Source organism: Lonchura striata, chromosome 3 (assembly GCF_050655825.1).
Source record: "Lonchura striata isolate lonStrDom1 chromosome 3, ASM5065582v1, whole genome shotgun sequence".
Taxonomy (NCBI): domain Eukaryota; kingdom Metazoa; phylum Chordata; class Aves; order Passeriformes; family Estrildidae; genus Lonchura; species Lonchura striata.
Genome location: NC_140705.1, coordinates 72,397,403 through 72,417,883, shown reverse-complemented (window position 1 = coordinate 72,417,883; position 20,481 = coordinate 72,397,403). Strand labels below are relative to the sequence as shown.

Below are 20,481 nucleotides of genomic sequence, written 5' to 3'. Positions count from 1 at the left end.
CAACCTGACAAAATTCTTCCATCAAAAATTTTATTTTTTTGTTCATAAGGAATCTTAAGTATTGCAGTCCTGCATAGCAATTCTAGCAATGGTACAAACACAATGACAATACTAAGGAAAATCTGCTCTTAGTCTTTTTGCTTTCCTCTGCTACAGCTTCACTTCAGGTGAGAAGACTTTAGTCCTGACACATATGGCATACGAAGAAAATGCTTTTAGAAATAATTAGCTGATTCGGAATAAGAAGAGGGCCAGACTTCAGCAAAACATTACCATCATACTTCAACTATAAAAATCCCATACATTTACTTGCAGTTTAGGTACCCCATGTAGACACTTATTGAGGTATTCATAAATGGTGTAAACATAGTAAAAAGCCCATACTTTAACAGCATGCAAGCAAGGTTGAGATTGCTAGCTTTCAATTTCCAAGCCTTCAGAAGGATTTCCCCTGTGTATGAATGCATATGTCTGTGTGTTTTTTTAAACCAAGCCTTGACTAAAGTGTTGTACTCAAGAACTACCAAACTAGTGTCAATGAAAAGAGGACATCTTTACATTATGTAGATACACTAACAGGTGTTCATATGCAATACAGAAATCTGTTAAATACCCCAGCATAAAATAAGGAAGGAAAGAGCACTGCACAGCAGACCCCTGTCAGTTCTCCAGACTTGCAGGTACCTACCACTTTTTGGAGGTTGTCAGCCAGGTTGTTCACCACGATGCGCAGGCCAGTGAGCTCTGTGAACATCGATCCCAGCTCTTCACAGGAGCGGTCACAGAACTCGGCCTTCTCCGGTTTCTCACCCACGTACTCGGTTGTGACTGCGGGGCTCAAGTGAAGGATTTCAGTGCTCTCATTGATGGTGTTCACTTCAGCTGGTAGCAAGAGAATGAAAGAGAAGAGCAGCATATACAAAGCTCTTCCACAGATTACAGATTCTGCTGAAATCACAGACTGGCACCCATAGGTAGGGTTTAAACACATCTATTTTGGCACAGCTTCATGCTTATTATACCCATGAATAAAAAAGGGGTTAGATGTCAGCTGGTTCCAGTTATAGGCTTTCCCTTTTCAAAATTAAGATCCAAGCTGTGTCTGACGGCCCTCACTTTAAAATTGCTGGCACTGCAACACATTCATTTATGAAGAAGGCTAACAAAAGGACACAGTATCAAAAAAGCAAACCTATTTTATCCACTCAGACATAAAAGGTTTCAGATTTTTTTATGACCTATCACATTTCCTCTAGGCAGAGAAAAAGGCAGGAGAAAGTTTCCTTGCAGAAAGTAACTGTCCTTGCTCTTCCATAAATGCCATGGTTGGGTCAAATTTGGACCATTATTCAACGTATACCAGATTGGGCTGCTCTGTATTGCACTGCCAGTGTTAAGCTCAGAAGAGCTGTTATAAAAACAGTTTCATTCTGAAATGAAATGGAGGTCAAGTGAAGATCAGACAGATTATTTATATATCACTCCAAACATGCCTCCAAAAGGCAGATTGTAATTAAAATAGAACTTTGTATGCATTAGACAAAGAGAACTGGACATGTTTTAATATAATTTTAAAAGACATCCCTGTCTACAGTAAATTCCTGAAAAATAACAGAATGCATGATTTTAATTAATAAAAAACTACATAGATAAACAAATAAAACAGTCTGTGTTCTGTTAAGCATTTGAATCTCCATCAGGTAAATGTCTTATGGATTCCATGGACACTTTCTCTAATGACTCCATGAGAAACTCAAAGTTGGTAACAGCTATACAGCAATCCACACTTCCCTCTCTTAATAAAGACTCCTTTAACAGATTTTGTGATGTTAGAATAGCTCAAGGTTACCTAAGAGAGAAGACAAGCAAAGGATATAGCAATATAAAAGAAGAAATCAGCACAGGAACATGTGCGATAAAACATTTATGTTAAAACCCCAATATCACTCAATTTCGACAAATCACCAAAGGTGGCAAATCTTCAGAAAATTTAAGGGCTTGATTTGATGCTTTACTATACTGAAGTGTTACATATAAATAAAAAAGGAAATGAAAACAGGAGCAAAGTATTCTTTATTCATTTGGAAGGCTAAAAACAGAAGAACAAAGAACCAACCCACAGTATGACATTAAGTGACTACTTCTTAACCAAACTTAAAATTATTGGCTTGATGTGCTTTTAAATTAGCTATGAAACATCTGCCACTAGCCAAGGTCTACAAAAAATTGTTCTCAGTTTTCCAAAGTTGAAGCAATTGTCCAGTTTCATTTACAGTATGGACAAAAACCACATAGCAAATCAGAACTCTGTGTCATAACAATTTATTTCAGCTGCTTTTTGATTCCCTGGAAAGAATGCAATTTTCCTACCACATTGGAACACTAGATTTCTCAGATCCCCCCACAGCACTTCTCAGATCATTAACTTCATATTTTTCAAGCCAACATGGAGTGTGCCTTGACTGGAACATTCTGAGGACATTAATAAAGTTGCAATCTCAGCAGGAAACGTAAACCAAAACTATGTTAGAAGACCTAAATCCTCACTTCCTACTGGTACTTGGCAGTGACTGAAAAAAGATGCCTGGGGATCACTGGGAAATCAGTTCTCTGCTGCTGGCTTCCTGCTAATTTCCTAAGGACCAGATGATTAAAATGAGAAACCAGAAGAGCAAAATGTGCATCCTCTCACATATGCAAATATAATTCTGTTGATATAACTCAAGAAGGGATTTTATTGATGTTCCTATTTAGGTGTGTTTTTGTCATCTTTCCTATCCAGTGCAGTATATAAATCCCGCCTAAAGGATTAGCAGCCATCAAACTACAGACATACTTTCCTACTCTCAACCAAACAGCAATCCCCAGCCACCATTTCACCATATGTCACATTCCCATATTAGGCTTAAAAATACATTGGAAAAATATAGTCCTGTCTCTTTTTGTGTCCTTAGGGCTGAAGGAACTTCACTGGTAACATCAGCTTTGCTGTCATGGGACATCAACACATAAAGATGTCATTTCAGTGCCTGTACTTCAGCTCAACGAGTCTGCCATCAAAACGGGACAATATCTTCTGGACCATAGCATCATTCATGGCTTTTCAACTGTGGTAATTGCCATTAGCAGCATCACCCAAGTTTCAATACTGGGCCCAGTATTGTTTATACCGTCCATCAGTGACTTGGATAGACAGGCAGACGCCTCCTCAGCAAGTTCACAGATGAGACAAAGCTGGGAGGAATGACCAATACCCCAGAGGGCTGTGCAGACCTTCAGAAGGACCTTAGCAGGCTGGAGAAATGGGCAGAGATGAACCATTCCACCCCTCTCCTCATCCTCAGCCATATCTAGGGTGCTGTGTCCAATTCTAGGCTCCTCAGTACAAGAAAGATCTGGAGCTCCTGGACTAGCCTCAACCATAGACCACAAAGTTAAGGGACTGGAGCCTCCCTCTTATGAGGAAAGGTGGAGCTGGGCCTGTTCAGCCTCAAGGAGAGACAACTGAAAGGGGACCTCATCAAGGTGTATAAATACCTAAAGAGGAGGGAGCCAGGCTCTGTTCAGTGGTGCCAAGCAATAGGACAAGAGGCAATGAGCAGATACTGATGCACAGGAAGTTCCACCTGGATATGAGGAAGAACTTCTTTACTGTGTGGGAGACCAAGCACTGGAACAGATTGTCCAGAGAGGTTGTGGAGTCTCCCTCACTGGACAGTTTCAAGAATCATCTGGACACAACCCTGTGCCACATGCTCTTGGATGACCCTCCTTGAGCAGGGAGGTTACACTGATGACGCCCTGTGGTCCTTTTCAACCTGACTCATTCCATGAGCATGTAATAAATCTGGATAGGCAATGTCAGACTCTGACATGCACATAAAAACCTCTCAAGTAATTTTGATGGCCTCACTGTGCTATTAGTTCTTTTCTGTTACTGCACAAGAAATTTCCATCTTGTAGTGTTCTCTTGGTGTTGTAAAGTAAAAGCAGAAATACTGTGAATTGAATTATTTGCTGAAAAATTCCCAGTAAGGATAAATCAAAAACCCCAAAACTGTATAATTTATAGAACTGAAAATTTGGCAATATTTGGCAATTGACAGATGTGATAAAAATACATTAAGAAAATATTATCTGTTGGTTATCAGCAGCTTACAGCTGTACAAGAATTCCTCCTAAGGTATGTATTAGCATGAAGAATTAAATTATTCCTGTAGGCTGCCATTTGTTTCCTCTTCACAGTAGAGGTACAGTAACATTCCATTTCTACTTGGTGATATTTCAAAACATTTGAAGAAGTCAAGATGTGCTATTGTTTAATTTCTGGGTTTTGCATAAACAAGGAAAAAATTGAGTTCAATCTGCTTAACTGATTTTCTATATACCACATATTTTAGCAAAGTTATGGAAATAATGGCATTTCAGGTGACAGAAGTTTCAAACAAAACCCTGAAGTCCTGTCTTGTGCACCTACAACATTGCTCTGACAGATTGAGCTGGTTTTGACTCTTGTCTGAGCTCTTGTCATCTACAAGCACTGGGAAGTAAAACAGTCAGCACCTCCTATAAGCTTGAGTACAAAACCTTAGCACATATTTGACAAATAATCCTAATTCTTTTATGGGGAAACCACTTCACACAGAGTGCTTCCCTCCTGGCAGGGTAAGCACTAACTGGAATAACAAGAACACGTCAGCTCATAACATACATGCTTTCCATGTATCTTCCTTTGATTTCTTACTTTCCCGAGGCTGTTTTGATTAACATTACTTTGGGAGTCAAACCAAAAGCCACTTTCAGTCAAAGGTACTGCCAAGGAAGGAATTCAGTGTCATTAAGAATTGTAGACTAATTTGTGGGCCCATTGACAGTTAGCAGCAGAATTCAGAAGCAACACTACTTGCCTTGTGTGCAAAGAATTGCAGAAAACTCATGTAAGAAAATATGCATTTTCCTACCTATGCTTTTTCCCCTTTAATTTCTACTAATTTATTGCACTTTTTTCCCCAACTTAAAAACAGGTTCAGAATTTTAAACCTAAATAACTGAACTAAAATAATAGGATAGAGAATAGAAATGACATCATAAAAACATAAAAGTTCCCACTACCACCAAAAAGCAACTTATGCTCCTTTTCATTTCAAAGGGATCTGTTGCCTGGTTTTAGGATAATATTTCACAACTGATATTTCTAATTTTCAGATTCAACTGAACAGTATTAACAAGATAACAAAAACCTTACTTGACTGGCTTCTCTGGCATCCTTTCTTACGCAGAACATCCTCTATTGAAGTATCAAAGATTAACTGAATATTTTGCAAAAGACCCTGTAATAATAATTTTAAAAAGCAATTAAAAGCAGTAAGATCAAATTTTGAGTAACTAATAACTGATCTGTCTCAATTCCATGCTACTGGCTGGATTCAGACATAAGCAAATACATAAAAAACAACCTACAAGGCATTAAACCTGACACAAAAATAAAAAAAAGTGGTTATAGCTTTGTTATATACAATTTTAGTATTATAAGCTGCAAAACTAGGTATGTTCTGAAACATGTAATAATAAAAGATATTAATCTGCTACAAGCTGAAATCTCCATTTTCATAGTGAATTTTATATTTGTCATAGAGTCAAAGGCAACTTCTCTGCCCCATCACACTTCCATCCTTGGCCAGTCATTCCCATGCACCATAGTTCACAGCCTCCTCAATTGTACTGACCCTACTCTGAGACAACCTCTATAACCAGACTGGCATCTATTTAATTTGGGAAAAAAAACTCTCCAAGAAAATAATAAATTAAAAATTAGATTGTTTCAGTGAGCCACTTAACAGTACAGCTTCAGAACCAGTTGTATGAGCACTCCTGATGGAATAACAATCATAATCCTGGAGGCAGGAATAGAGGAGGCTGTAGGCAAGAACTTCTCAAGTCCCTGCCAAAACTGGTCATCCCATGGAGCCAAACTCCAGCATGTCAGGCTCTGGCTGAAAACTAGATGGTACAACATGATGAGAAAGAAAGGGCTTTTTGAAATTTTTGGAGCCATGAGTTCAAGTTTGTCTTCAGCTGTGATTGAAAAGAAGCCAGCCTTAAAGCAGTTGGGCCAGATAATTTCACTAAATTATGAGGTGGAAGGTCGCTTTCATTTGATAGAAAAACCAAAAAGCTTATAATTGCTTCATCTCAAATGTTTTTCACAAAAATAAAAATAATCTCATTTACAGGACTGATCAAAACTTTTTGTTGCATTTCTTTTCTCAATTTTTTTCCTTTTAAAATATAAACTGAAAAGAAACATTCAAAATGGCAAAACAGGATGTTCTGTTACAGGATGGCCCAACACCACATGCTTCAGCTCCATTAAGAATTCTTTTTCTTCTTTTTTCAAATAGAAAAATAAAAATATTGACATGTTTTCATGATTTCAATAGACTAATTCATTGTAAAAACAGTACTTCAGAAAATTTGCAAAAAATTCTACAAATCACCACAAAAACCCAACATCTCTAGAAGTCTTACATCTGGAAGAGAAAAGGGATGGTTGCACAGGAAAGCAAAAAATTGGTTTTGCACACTTTTTCTGGATTTTGCTTTGCCCTTGCTTTCAGGAACCCCAAAATCACACAACACAGATCCAGCAATTAATAAAAGCACACTCTGAAGAAAGTCTGCTTGAGAACACCTGTGACCCCATCAAATCCCAGAGGCACTTGGACAACGAAACTGTGTCTACTGCACCTTCCCAAACTACTTGCAGTTACCTTCTTACCACACCAGAGATCCAAGCTTCTGCAGGTCACCTACCCTGAAATGATTCTCCCGAGTAGACCCTTTTGCCACGTACAGCCTGCTGCTCTCTGCCTTCAGCTGCTCATAGAAAGGCTCCTCCAGGATGAAGCTGTCAATAAGGTCACAGCCAACATAGAGGTTGTAGTTCTCCCCTGTTATCTGCACGGTGAGGTTCTTCCACTGGGAGTCAGCAAGGTCCACATCTTCCAGGGAAATCACGTTCTGGAAGCCATCCACCCAATAGATAAGGTCCAGGGTGTTGGCCCGGCCATTGGAAATGATCTCAAACTGCCTCTCACTGATGCCGGGACCCTCTAAAGCAAGGATTGTGCCTCTAGATTGCCTGTCTTGCCTCAGGGTGGCTGAGAGGATAAAGCCCTCATTCTGTCGGATTAGTTTTAGGATCTTTTTTAGTTTCTCCGGTTTACATGGAGGTATATGGTCAAACCGAATGAAACGATATGCTGGCATAGTGGGGTCTGGGCCCCGGAACACCTTTGCTCCAATTGTCTTTCGGTTTATATTACTGACTTGAAGTAAATCAAAGGTAGTCTCTTCTTCCTTGTTACCATCTGAAAAAGTTAACAGCGTGTGACAATGTGTCTACAAAAAGTCTCACAAGAAACAGCACTGTACAGCACACTTAGTAACTGCAATTGTGTGACAGACATTAGGGACCAGCAGAGTAAACCCAGTGCTTTCAGACCTGCACAAATGGAACTGTTATTACAAGAAGAAGAGTGAATCTTATTTTCTACCTGACATTTTAATATACATAACAATTCTCTCCTTCTCTGCACAAATACTTTTCATTATACGTTTATACGTATGGCTTCATATTTTACAGCACTATATAGTACATACTTTTGCATATATGTGTATTCTGCAGGCCACATATATGCCTACGCATGTATGCATGTAGCAATTTATTCATTAAATATTTTTTATAAGTGAATGGATAAGGAATTTGAGGCAACTTCTATATTTTGATTACCAGATAACGGAAAATCAAATTATGAGAATCCATGAGCTTACACAATGACCAAATAAAAAGATAATTGCTTTTTAAAGACTGTAACCAAGAAATCTAATGTAAATGAGGGTCTGGCACTGTGCCAATTTGTATTCTAGTTATATTTGGTCTGTAGATGTCTATTTCTCTACCTCTGTATTTTAATGTTCATCTCACCCAGTGATTCTGTTTATGTTACTTTCACCATACATTTCCACCACATAGAAAAGTATAACATGAGAAATCATCATTTAGCAGTGGCAAGGTATATCGACCAAAAATACCCCAGGCACTTCTGAAACAATTCTTTATAATTACTTTGCCCACTGCAGTTCAGGTAAGCCAACACTACAACATTTAACTTTGGCAGTTAGTCTATATTCAGTTAAGAAGTGTCTGAACTTACCCTGAGCATTTGAGAAAACCCACAGGGTTATTAAGACAGTAAGCCACAACAACCCTCTCCTCTTCAGCATAACTCCTATGAATAAACCAAAAAGTAGTAAGTTTTAGGGAAATCATATTTCTATAATAACTTTCTATAACTATAAAGAGTGCAATTTTCTTCATGAAATGCCATAAACAGCAACTATATATATAAAATCAGAATTTTAATTTTGACTTATTCTTGTAACGCTTATTCTGGGTCTATTCTTGATGGCAGAAGTAAAATGTGACATCAGGTGAAGGGAAGAGGAATTATGAAAATGCAAATGTCCTTAATAAAAAGGAAATGCATACAGAAAATATACATTATTATTTTCTTAATGAAATTTCAGTAGCTGGCCATATGACAGTACAGGATATACAGCATATTGCTAGCATATCTTTACTTTGGAGCATAATATTCAGACAAAAATCCTTGTAGGATAATGGGATCTAAACTGGATGATTCTGAGTAATAGGGGCACTTTTCAGTACCACTGTAAGAACACTCTCTTTCATAGATATATATATAAATATACACAATCGTCTGTACCAAACCAAAACTGGATAAAGTGACTCTTAACGTGATGCCGGGTTTGCCCTGTAGCACTGTGCACTTATAAACCACATAATTGCATCTCCATATGTGTCTCAGCTCACAATGAATGGAGCAGAAGCATTCCCCGGAATGCGTAGCAATCCAGTTCTCTGGATACAGCCAAATAACTTCAGCACTGCCAACTCCACACATTATTGCAAGGATTCAGGGATGCCGCCAGCGCTTCCTGTCTACATTTTCTTTATTCTACACGGAATTCCTATTACCTGGCATCCCCAGGGTACCACCGCGACGGCCAACTACCGGCAGCAGCCAGGATGCCTCTCTCACCTCTGGAACCCAGCGGCTCCCAGCGGGACAGAGCCTGCCTGGTGCCCCAGACCCGCCCGCCCCGCGGCTGCTCCCCTCACCCCGAGATCCCGCGGGGTGGGCAGCGGGGCGACTGCCCAGGGCGAGCTCCGAGCGGGCTGACAGCCCCCTCCGCCCAGAGCGGGCTTGGCGGGCACGGCACCGCCCGCCTGGCGCCTCACCTAGCATCGGGGAGCCGACGGCGCGCTGGGGCTCTGCGGGGCTCTGCGGGTCGGGAGGGAGCGTGGCGAGCCGCGCTGCTGCCGACGCCGTCTCAAGTGCCTCCGCGGCCCCGCGCCCCGCGCCTTTATGGGCTGCGGGCCGGGCCCCGCTGTCAATCAACGGCGCCGGGGTGCGCCCCCGGCTCGCCCCTCCGCGGCGCTGACACAAGCCCCGCCGCCCCCTCCCCACCTCGCCTACCTGCGGGTCCACCGCCGGCCCGGCCCGCCCCCGGCGGGCGGTGCAGGGGCGGAGCGGGGGCCGGGCAGGACGGCGGCGGCCGCCCCCGGGGAGGGACCGGCGCGGCGGGGCCGAGCGCGGCGGAGCCCCCGGGAGGCGGCGCCAGGGCCCGCGGCGGGGCGCGGCGGGGCCGGGACCCGCCGGCGGGCGAGCCGAGCCCGGTTCCGCGGCGGGATGTGCGTCCTCGGTCCCTCCGGCAGGCCCGGCTCTCCCGGCGGCACTTGCCGCTTGAGTGCTCCGTGCTCCTGCCGCCACCGCGGCAAAATCCGGCCTTCTCGAGGGCTCATTTTTATCCTTTTTACTTTTAAATCGTAAAACAGCCCAAAGCCGAGACTTGCCCCGTCCCCCGGTCAGCTGGCAGAGTGCTCGCTGGATGTCAGCCAGCTGCTCCTCAAGTGAGCCCAAGCGCCTCGGTGTCGCTCTTCTGCGCGAGAAGCGCCGTGCCCTTTTCATTCCATGGAAGGCGTTGAGGGCTTACTGAGGGGTGCTCCTTGAGGAAAGAGCCTTGGCCCGGGGCTGGTGAAAGAAACCTCACTCTTAGGCTGATCCTAGACACGTTAGGAAAACTGGGAACTAGCTCCACAAGCAAAGACTTCGGTCACAACCATTGAATTTTAAAGGTCAACATGCTGAGGAGCAGCCAGCGCAGCTTCTGGCATCACACTCCACAGGAGGATGGATCCCTGTAGTAGGTCTACACACAGAACCTGCCATGACATTTCAGACATCAAATGAGAAGACCATGATCTGCAACCATGGGGTTATAAAATATCTCTGAAATAGTCCTGCAGCTGGTGTGAAGAGGCATGAATTTGGCTCAGTTGCCCACAGAATCCAAGAAATGTAGCCCTGTTAAATGGTAGACAAACTTCATGAATCTTAACACAAAAAAAAGCTAAAAATCCCCAAACAAAACCAAAAGAAATCCCTCCTTCCCGCCTCAAAAAACAAAACAAAACAGCAGCACAGGAAGTCATTAACTTTGCCCATGACAATTTGAAATTCCAGTAGAAAAAGGTGCTGATATTTCAGAGCTCAGAAGACTTCAAAAGGCTCAATCTGTCACTACAGCAGAAAAATGCCAATGCAAGCACTGCTCCCTTTCCTTTTGCCATGGAAACTCCTTCCAATTTGGCTGGCCTTGGCCTTGCAGGGTAGCAGAAGCCAAGGAGCCTTCCCCTTTCTCACAGGATCCAGGGGACTGAGCCAAGATAGGAGGGAGAGGGCTTTTTTGTCTTCCTAGGACATTTGGTTTTTAGTTTTGCAAAACCTCAAGAATTTAAAAAAATAGCTAATGATGTTCACAAAACCTCAAATTCTAGTGGGTTTACTCATTCCCCTGCTATATTAAGACTTAGTCTTTATATCTATATATGTAGCTGTGTGGTGTGTTTTTCACTAGATCGAACTGTACTGGGATAATTCTCATCAGGAAGCTGGTCTGAGATTACAGCTGGAGAAGAGAATGCAGCAAAGTGTTTAAGAGACCAAGAAGAAACCATCTTTGAGATAGTTTCATGAGTTATTTGTACATTTATATGGAAAGCCTTTTTACAACAGAAATTTTTAAGTCAATAAAGTAACAATAAATTAGAGACAAATTTTGTGTCAGCTTTTAACCAGCTGCCTCAAAACAAACCTTTCCACCTCTGTGAGTGTTATAGGAATGAAGGATCGATAGCATATTGTTTCGAGCTGAGTGGTTTATATATAGGATGATGACCTTTGAGAAGACAGTTTTGATTGTAGTCTTTCCACAATCATGAAAATGTTTACTTGCTCACTTTTTCCCCTGGCCACCTTGGAAGAGGTAAACATCTTCTTTCCAAGATTCCTGATAGAAAGTGTCAAAGAAACAAATACACACTCTGCTTTGCACAGTGAGCCAATGTACACATGCAAACATTGGAATGACATTCACGTTTCTCAATTTACCTGATTTTTTGCTACAAAGGATAAGTGAACAATGGTAATTAGAGAGATTGTGAAGTCATATTTGCTAACATATAGGAACACAACTGAAGTACCACTAGATCTCATACTACTGATGGTTTTCTGTACTATTTCACCTTTCACTGCTTCAGATCAGCACATCAGACATGAGCACAGGTCCTTAACTTCTCATCTCTTTATGCACTTCCCTTTGCCTTTTTCTGTCTACTGTTTTCCTTCTGTACCAGCCCTATGGACTTTCCATTTTGGATATGTAAACATCTCACAAGATAACATACATTACTGAAAATCACTGGTGAATGTCAGGATTCTGGTACAGCATTGTCTCAGAAAGAACAGTGATTTGATGGATCTCCACCAAATCTTCCATGGTTTTGCCTAGGACTTTATCACAGACATTCTGACTTAGCTTGACTTTGGGGAAGACTGGAACTCTCCTACATTAGAAGAAATCCCAATAAAGTGGAATATGCTATATATATATTTTTTTACTTCTTTTCTGATAAAATTGAAACTTTGTGGTTTTGACATGATCCAAAAGACAAATTCTGTGACTTTTCCTGGGTGAAATTCTGATCCTTTTTTTTCTCTTCTGACAAAATCATCCCCACTAGTTGCAATAGATCTAGTTGCATGAGCATGATAAGTTCCTTCAGGTTTTATCCTGCAGTCCTGGATATCACCTGATGCTGACAAACATTCTTACAGAAAAGCTGTCAAAAAGCCATGAAGGATTTTTCTTTTTTTTTTTTATTCCTATGGTAGAATTTGATTCTCATAATTCACTATATTGAGGTTCCAAAACTGAAACAGGTAAATTCAGATTAGCATGTGACTCAGACTTTGAGTTTTTTCAATGAGCTAGTCGGCAGAGGGAGGGACACCTGAGTGCTTCCTCTGACAACATGTTGTAAGTACTCCAGCTAAATGCAGATTTTTAGTCCTGGGATAGAATACAGAAGGGAGAGTGAATTCATCTATGATGAGGGAATGAGGTAGTTTTGACAAAGTTTTATGTATGCTTTAGTTTAAGTTCTGATGCCAGATGAAAACAGGTATCATAATCAGGTACTTAATCTTCTGCTCTTTGTTTCAGAGGAAGAAGTGTTTTGGGCTTGTTTTAAACCTTCCCTAAGTAATTTCCAGGTATAAATTATATCCAGATACAAATGATAATGCATTCTGTCAGAGGAAATGGCCATAGACTACACAAGCACCAATTGGTATGCCTTTACAATAAACTTGTCAAAGAGGGAAATACTGCTACCATCTGTTTGCAAACTTCATCTATACTTAAAAAAGGGCTGTACACAAAAACTTGTGCTTTCAGCAGGAAGACTTTGAGTTTAAAGCTAAGTCCATGTTTAAGTGTTTTGCTTCATTGGTTCCTACATGATTTTACTGGTGTCACACAGTAAGTTATGGAAAGAGCCATACATAAGTGGAATCCAAGACTCTTAACTCATGGTCAGAAACTTGGATCTGGAAACCCTTTTTATTCCCTGTTCTTGCAGTACATATGACAAAACAAATATCCATCTACAAACAGTAAACTGTGTCCTTAACCATTTTACAGAATTTTTGTATTCTATCCCCACATGAGCTGCTGAACATATTAAGATGGCCAAGTATTTTCAACCTCCAAAAAGGAAGATTCCCCCTACCAAGTGCAGTGCAAATGAGCACTGAAAATGGTCTGTAAATCCCATGTTGCTACTCTGGGTTAAAAAAAACCCAAACTTGTTGCCAGATTAGAACAGATTTATTACCAAAGACGTGCTTTTATCAACTTCATTACATAGTTTCTTTCCTATTCTATCACAGAAGTATTGATGTTTTCATACTAAAGCACTGACCTTTAAACAACTAAGATTATCCTTACAGGGGGTAATATTATAATTTTTATTGTATTTCCAATACCATGCTTTCTGAATGGGATTTGGTCTGATGTATCTACATATGTTCAAAGCCAACTCAGTCTCAAAGCTTTTAAACGATTTGGATTAAATCCGTATTCAGAAGTAAAACATTCTGAAGTTGACAGTAGCTTTAGCTGAGGGGTAAGTGAATACAACTAAAATTATGACTTCAAGGGTCCAGTTGGATTTTAAAAGTTGTTTGGGGGAACAGATGCCATTCATTTTAGGAGGATGTAGTGCCAAACTATTTTTGAAGGCTTGGACCTAGTTTCTTTTCATTTAGTTTGGTGAAACAAAATGCCAAATGCTTACTGAGAGCTCAATAATCTATAGCAAATGTTTGAATGATCTTAGTTTAAAAAGAATTTTTTATTGAAGTGAGACCCACACTTTTGTTTCACCAGAATTATGATGGGTCCTTGCCTTACCTACATGACTGCACTGTGAAATGTGGATTATTCCCACTGCTGCATGTGTTGACTGTTGGGGGACCCATCCTGAAGGGTCTTTAGGTGCAAACACAGGAGAGGACCCCTTTTCTTGGCAGACATGCAGTCCCATCACCAAGGGTGCTGCCTGTGCTATGCTTTCTCTCTCCTTCCAGAAAGGGACTCTTCTTCTTGGCCCCCATTTTTCTATAAGTACAGCAGGTTGGCTGGCTGACAGCAAAATATGGCCTTACCAGGTAAAGTGTGTCCCTGAAACATGGAATTCACAGAATCTGGAGAGATTGGGAGGCACAACTGGGCAGAGAAAGTGAATAGAAGAAAGCTCCAACAGGCCAAGAAAAAAAAAAAAAATAAACAACCATACCGAAAAGGGTTTAAATTGATTGCAAAAATTTTGAAAGGCCACAGAGAAGAGTCTAGAGATTTGATATCTCTCCATATGTTCAAAACTCCCACAGATGGAGTCATGAGTCCCACAGGATGAAGTGAAGAGATGAAAGAAGGCAAGTCATGAAACTACTACTGCTGGCTGTGTCTCTAACTGAGAGAATGAACGTCATTAAGCTGTAGCCTGATAATGATTATGAAGATTAAAGCTGAACAAATAATTCCCATATTTTTTTTTACTCTAATATGTTTTTGCCTCTTTTTCCGCTCATAAGAACATTCACACTTAAACCACATTTTCCCCCAGCACATTAATTATCTGGATGTGCTCATATAGCCATTACTTACATTGTTGATAAATACTTAAAATCCAACTCATCTTGCTTAGCAGTAAACAATTAGAGGAGTCAGATGGAAGGGTTCATGCTCCCCAGTTAGCACACCATCACTTCCCAAACAAATACTTGGTTATACATGTTAAAAGTGGGACCTTTTGCAGTACTTATGCTTACAAACATCCATTTTGCTCTGAAATATCTCTGAAAGCCATCATCCACATAGAATTAAATAAATTCAACCCTCCTCTGAAAGAGTTTGAAGGTGAAGAAAGTAAATTTTGCTGTTAAAGTCCATGTTCCACTGTGGTTGTCTCTGGTACTCTTAAAAAGGGAACAGGGAGAAATTTACTCTGACAATTACCATAGACTACTCAATCTGGTTTAGTCATATAATGGAATGCTGAAAAAATATTCCTTACAGCGTACACCAGGAACAAAGCCATGTATCTTCACACACATTCATTGCTGACCTGCGATTTCTTGCAAGTTACTAGCCTTTTATTTATTTATTTGTTGTGATTACTTTGGGTTTCTCTCTATACAAGGACTAACTGCCTTCACATCAGTGATAGACTACAAGGAAGCTGCAATTTGTTCCACTTGCTATGAAACATTCTCTTGCTATTTCTACACTTGTTCTCTGACAATAAGAAAATTATAAGCTAAACAACTGTGATGCAATTCAACCTACACATGGTTTACTGATATTAATATTTTTACTTGTTTACTTACCTTACAGAAATTAACTGTATTTTTCCCAAGTGATACTGCTTTCTTAGCATTGCTTCACTTTCCTTTCTATGAATGCTTACAATGAGGTGTTGGAAATGGGGGCACAGCAATAGAATGGTACTTGGTCAGATGAAGAGGCACATTAATATTTATTATTCTCTTGCATTTATTTAGTTAGTTATTTTATGTTTCTTAAGGTTTGCTTCTATGAAGCCCCATGAAAAAAAGCTGGCTCTACTTCAAGAAAAGTTCTGGTTAGCAAAAGGTTTCTCATTTTTCTCTCAGCTAACCACATAATGCATCTTAAATTTGCATGGCAATTTGCATGGTTCACAGCAATAAGGGGAAGAAGTAGAGCTGATGACTGTGGCACTTTTGCAATTGCATGAATGATTTGCAGATGTTGGGGTGATCCTGTGTCACATGTCACTGGTGGTGGAATCCTTCATGTTGTTGAGGTTTGTGTGGAGTTCTGTTAATACATTTGTGTGAGCACAAGTGTATAACTGTTCAAAGGTATGTCCTTCATTGCATTAACGTGTAAACTTCCTGTGTTACCCTGTGTTGAAGACACTGAATTTCAGACTCAACTTGGGTGTAAATATGTAGCTTTGCTTCTTTTTGTTTTGGTTAAATATATACTACATGTTAATTCTTTCATTAGATGCCCCTTGTTCAAATACCACAGAATGCCTTTCATATGCTTTTTATTTCAATTTAATAATTTTTTTCTCAAAAATGAAATAGCAAACAAGTAATTATTCACTTAATTTTAATGGTTCTTACTGTTATTCCTCATTCTTCTGTGACCACTTAAAGGCCTATCCTTTATATGTTTATAAAACTCTACCCAAAAACTATCAGCTCAATAACAGCCATCAGAAAAAGTTATGCCTGAGGCAGTTTCTTACCTACTTATCTGCCAGCCTAGATGACTCTTCATTTAAAATTCCAGCTTTTGTAGCAGTCTTGATTTCCTGCAATTTAACTGATAATTCTTTATTTGCCACTGGGCCTTAATATATTGCTAACAACTGCAGAATTAGATATTTTGCATTTTCCTTCTCGACAAGGTCTAGCTTAGCATAAAAGCCACCATGAACATCCTTTAGACAGATCTTTCTTTTATGCAGTTTTTCCCCTATCTTCATTTGCTCCTGGTTTCAGTATTTTAAAAGTCATTATGCTTTACTGAGACCTGATTTGCTCTCCTCCTTTATTTTTTAATTTTACCCAAGTCCTGTGAGACTGTCCCAGATAAGACTGATTCAAATTACTTCTGAGTTTGGAACCACTGGTGCCAGTTCCTTCAAAGTCTTGATGCAGAAATTGTTTGATGATGTAAATTTTGGGAATGTCTGACTCTGGGAGTTTGGCCTTTTCTTCCACCTCAAATGTTATATTTTTTTTCATTACCCTTTATTAATTTAATTTTTTCCCTTTTTTTTCCTTTTCTTTTCCCTCCTTGTATTCAAAATCCATATATATATTTGAAATATGAACACCAGAAGCAGATATAGCCTTCCTGTGATATATGTGATAAAAATATTTTCCCTGTTCTACTTAGTATTTGTGTGCGTATGTGTGTCTATGATGTGAATGTTTTTTCATAATCCTGTTGTAGAGCTTGATGGATTGTTCAATTAATTATTGCATTATATCCCTTTACAAAGATTAGAGTCGCTGCTTCCTATGTTCTCATATTTCATTGAATTAAATTGTGTTCTTAAGGGACATCACGTCAAATATATATGTAATCTGAAGACCTCAGCAGTTTTGGCATTTTGTTTCAGCTATATGCAACTAGTGAACGTGGCTGCAATGGGAAGAGCCCCTTGTAGGACCTCTCTGCAGTACTCTCTTCAGCCACCCACAGTGAAATCTTTCACTTGCAACTATTACTGCAATCAAAAGAGTTACTATGCTCTATTTACTACTGCTTTTAATTTATGATGGATTTGTGGTGAAAAGATTCTTGAGACAATAACTGACAAACTCTTAATATAAATGTCAGCAGAAGAATTTAAATTTTGCTCAGAAAAGCCTTTAATTATTTTCTTAATCCTGCTCTCAAGGAAAACTAAATTCCTGTCTTGAGAACATATTTTTGTACCAGCTTTCCTACTAAATTTCTTAATAAATGCTGTCTTAGAACTGAGATAGAAAAAGTCAAGCATATTTTTCTTCCAAAGTAAATAATGTAATTTTGATCATTTTGTTAAATTATGCAAATGAGCTATCCTTCCTTTGGGCCCCAGAATTACTGTGGCACTTTAATGTACTCAAGGGTGGCAGAAGGAGGTACCCAACTATCACCCTCTGCCTCCTAGAAGTATTGAAGTGCTTTTTACATAAAGCTGGTTGTGTATCTTTATTTATTGTTTCAGACACTCAAAATCATACTAAAATGCCTTTGGCTCCCACATTCAAATAAACAAGTAACTGAGCCTCTGTTTTTTAAGCAACTCAACACAGCTTCAGAGTGACTAGTTTCTGTAGTGTAAGTCTTTGGAAATGTAATTCTATAATTCATTAGAAATAGGCTTTTATGAGGGGTTGTTTTTCAACTTTTTTATAAAAGTTTGCAGAGAAAGTGATATTCTTTCCACTGAATTGTGGATACTAAGTGAAAAACAACATGGCTGTTTGGAGTACCTCCTGTTAAGGACTTTTAGACTTCGCTTAACATTTCAGTTTTCTCTATGGCTTGCAACATATGACTTGTGCTAAGAAGATGTTACTAGATAGTCTATAGTCCTGTTCAGGTTTGGTCTTGAAGAAACATTCCTGGACAACTGTTATGCATTTCTCTTCAGGCATAAAGTGTGCACTAAGGCATATTCCGGGCATCAAACTTTTTCACTAAGAACTGCAGCTACAATTTTCAATAACTAATATTGTCCCCTTGAGGCCATATTCTTATGTGTAAAGAGGAATAATTTTCAATGCAATAAAGTTTATGATTTCAAATTCAGTTGAAGATTATGAGATATTTAAAAGTTTGGGTTTTTTCACCATCAGAGATGATTAACTAAGTCCTATTTGGTGTCCTTAATTTCTCAGTACTCTTGTGATTTTGTTGTATTAATTTCCAGTGTAAGTAAGTTAGTGGAATACTAGTTGTGTCATTTTTTGATCCAAAATTAGATTAAGTTTCTTTGTTTGTTGTAAATCAAGTTGTTAGTAATTAATAAAAATCTAGCTGCCTTACCTTTGTTTAGAATTAGTAATTTAGCCTCCAAAACTAGACACCACCTCTAAAAGAATGCATTTCACTCTGTAAACGGAAGTAGTGCAATCTCTTTATCCAGCCTTATATGGAGTAGGTTTGTTATATGGAGTAGGATATATTCAGCCAAATACTGCTTCCAGTCTCTTAAACCATCTTCTGAAGAGAGCTGATGGATGACACATAACCAGAGGATGAGGTTATTTGCACCACATGTCCTAAGTGGCTTTCACAGGGCTGCTTTTTTATGCTGAAGTGTAAATTTGTCTTTCTACTCTCCTTTGTCCTCAGGCAGCACTCCAGTGTAAATAGGATGCAAGTTTGAGTTATGTCTCTATTGTTATGTGTTGCTTAAGACTGCCATTATACTATCAGTACATTGATTGCTTCAACGCATCACAGAGAGACAGTAACAGTTAAATTCAGATTTTTAGTTCAAACAAGCTTGAAAGACATCTGGCTAATTGTGAGTGGTGTAGCCATAGGTGTACAAGTTGCTCATTGACCATTGCTACTATATCAGTTAATAGGGTGTCCATTATCTTTCAAGCATACAATTGTGATTTCTTGTCCTGGTAGGGCAGAGTCTGACTTTGTCTTATAAATCTGTAATAATTAGTTTGAACAGAAAAATCAGTATCTTCCAACTGCCTTATATATATGGTCTCCAAAAGTCAAATCTATGGAAGAACGCAAAAGAAAATTATCTGAAATTATTGTTGAAAAAAAGACAATGAAAGCAGTTTTCTGAGGTTTGGCAGGTTAGAATGCTGATTTTCTTAGAAATTCAATCCCAGATATAATTAAAATGTCATCAGACTTTTGCATCACTGAGGTCTGCGTTAGGTTGAACACGCAGCCAAAAGGAAATGTGTTTTAGAACTTTCATAACAGAAGGCTAGCCTGAGATCTTCTTTGATCTTTACTGGATTGCTTTATAGGCAACCTATTTCACAACTGCATTTAGTCATCTGTCTTCATGATAGAAAGCACATTTGGTGTACGTCTGTGCATTGTAAAAGTGGTAAGCAGGTCATGGCACAGCACCATGGAAGGAGGATTTTAAAACTAATTGGACTATGCTTGCTGAGAAAGAAAAAATGTCAAATAGGAAACTGAGATTTTGGAAAATTCCAATTGTGATGTATTGAGAGCTGCCCTAACTATATATATTTTTTTTCCTCAGTTAACTCAGAAGCTGATTATACAACTCTTAGCTATACAACTTGTAGTCTTTTTGTGGTCAACAGAGAGAGACAGGCATTTCCAGAGGATGACTCTCTCCCTCTTAAAAGCTAGTCTGAAATGAACAAGATTCAAAATGCTTACCAAAGACCAAAAAATTAACAAAATATGACTTTAATAGTTGCAGTGATGGTAAATGACTGAATTGTCAGAGTTCACACATTGTTCTGATAAACCTGAACACAATTTTTATTTAGTGTTGACATGTATCCAACATTTGAAGGCCCTTTGGGCCTTTCCTGCTTAATCTCTGACTTAATAATTTGTTCTTTGACTACCAAGTTGTTACGTCCTCTCACAATTCAACATATGGCCAAAAGAACAAATGTGAAAAATGCAGATAATGAAAACTAACAATGAAGAACAAAGAAGCAATGTCTAAAGTACCCAAGTGAATGAATAAGGACACTAAGTCCATAACACAGAAGCACAGGGTGTGCTAAATTCAGGTAGAGATTTGGATGTTTAAGTCAATGCTGCAGTCAGATTCTGAAGGATGGTTAATTTCCCATTGACCTTCTAAGCTCTCCTTAGAGAGCAAGATATAGCAAGATAAACCAAGACAGTCAGGCCAGAAGGGTAAAAAGTGAAAATTATTCCAGCTCTTGTACCACACCTCACTATTTA

At 39.3% G+C, this 20,481-nt stretch overlaps 1 protein-coding gene across 2 annotated transcripts in view; it reads right to left on the bottom strand.

Moving 5' to 3' along the window:
- LOC110477384 (thrombospondin-2) overlaps nucleotides 1-9,625 on the bottom strand; it is a 30,128-nt gene extending 20,503 nt beyond the window's left edge. The window contains exons 1-5 of one of the 2 annotated variants that reach the window (XM_085575450.1): nucleotides 9,564-9,625; nucleotides 8,217-8,291; nucleotides 6,814-7,370; nucleotides 5,246-5,330; nucleotides 689-882 (exon numbers count right to left, since the gene is read on the bottom strand). In XM_085575450.1, coding sequence (XP_085431576.1) covers nucleotides 689-882; nucleotides 5,246-5,330; nucleotides 6,814-7,370; nucleotides 8,217-8,286 — 906 coding nt within the window. In that variant the 5' untranslated portion in view covers nucleotides 8,287-8,291; nucleotides 9,564-9,625. Of the gene's footprint in view, nucleotides 1-688; nucleotides 883-5,245; nucleotides 5,331-6,813; nucleotides 7,371-8,216; nucleotides 8,292-9,325; nucleotides 9,540-9,563 lie in introns of those variants that run through there. The other variant, XM_077782099.2, reaches the window with a different exon arrangement.
- Nucleotides 9,626-20,481: the final 10,856 nt, after the last annotated feature.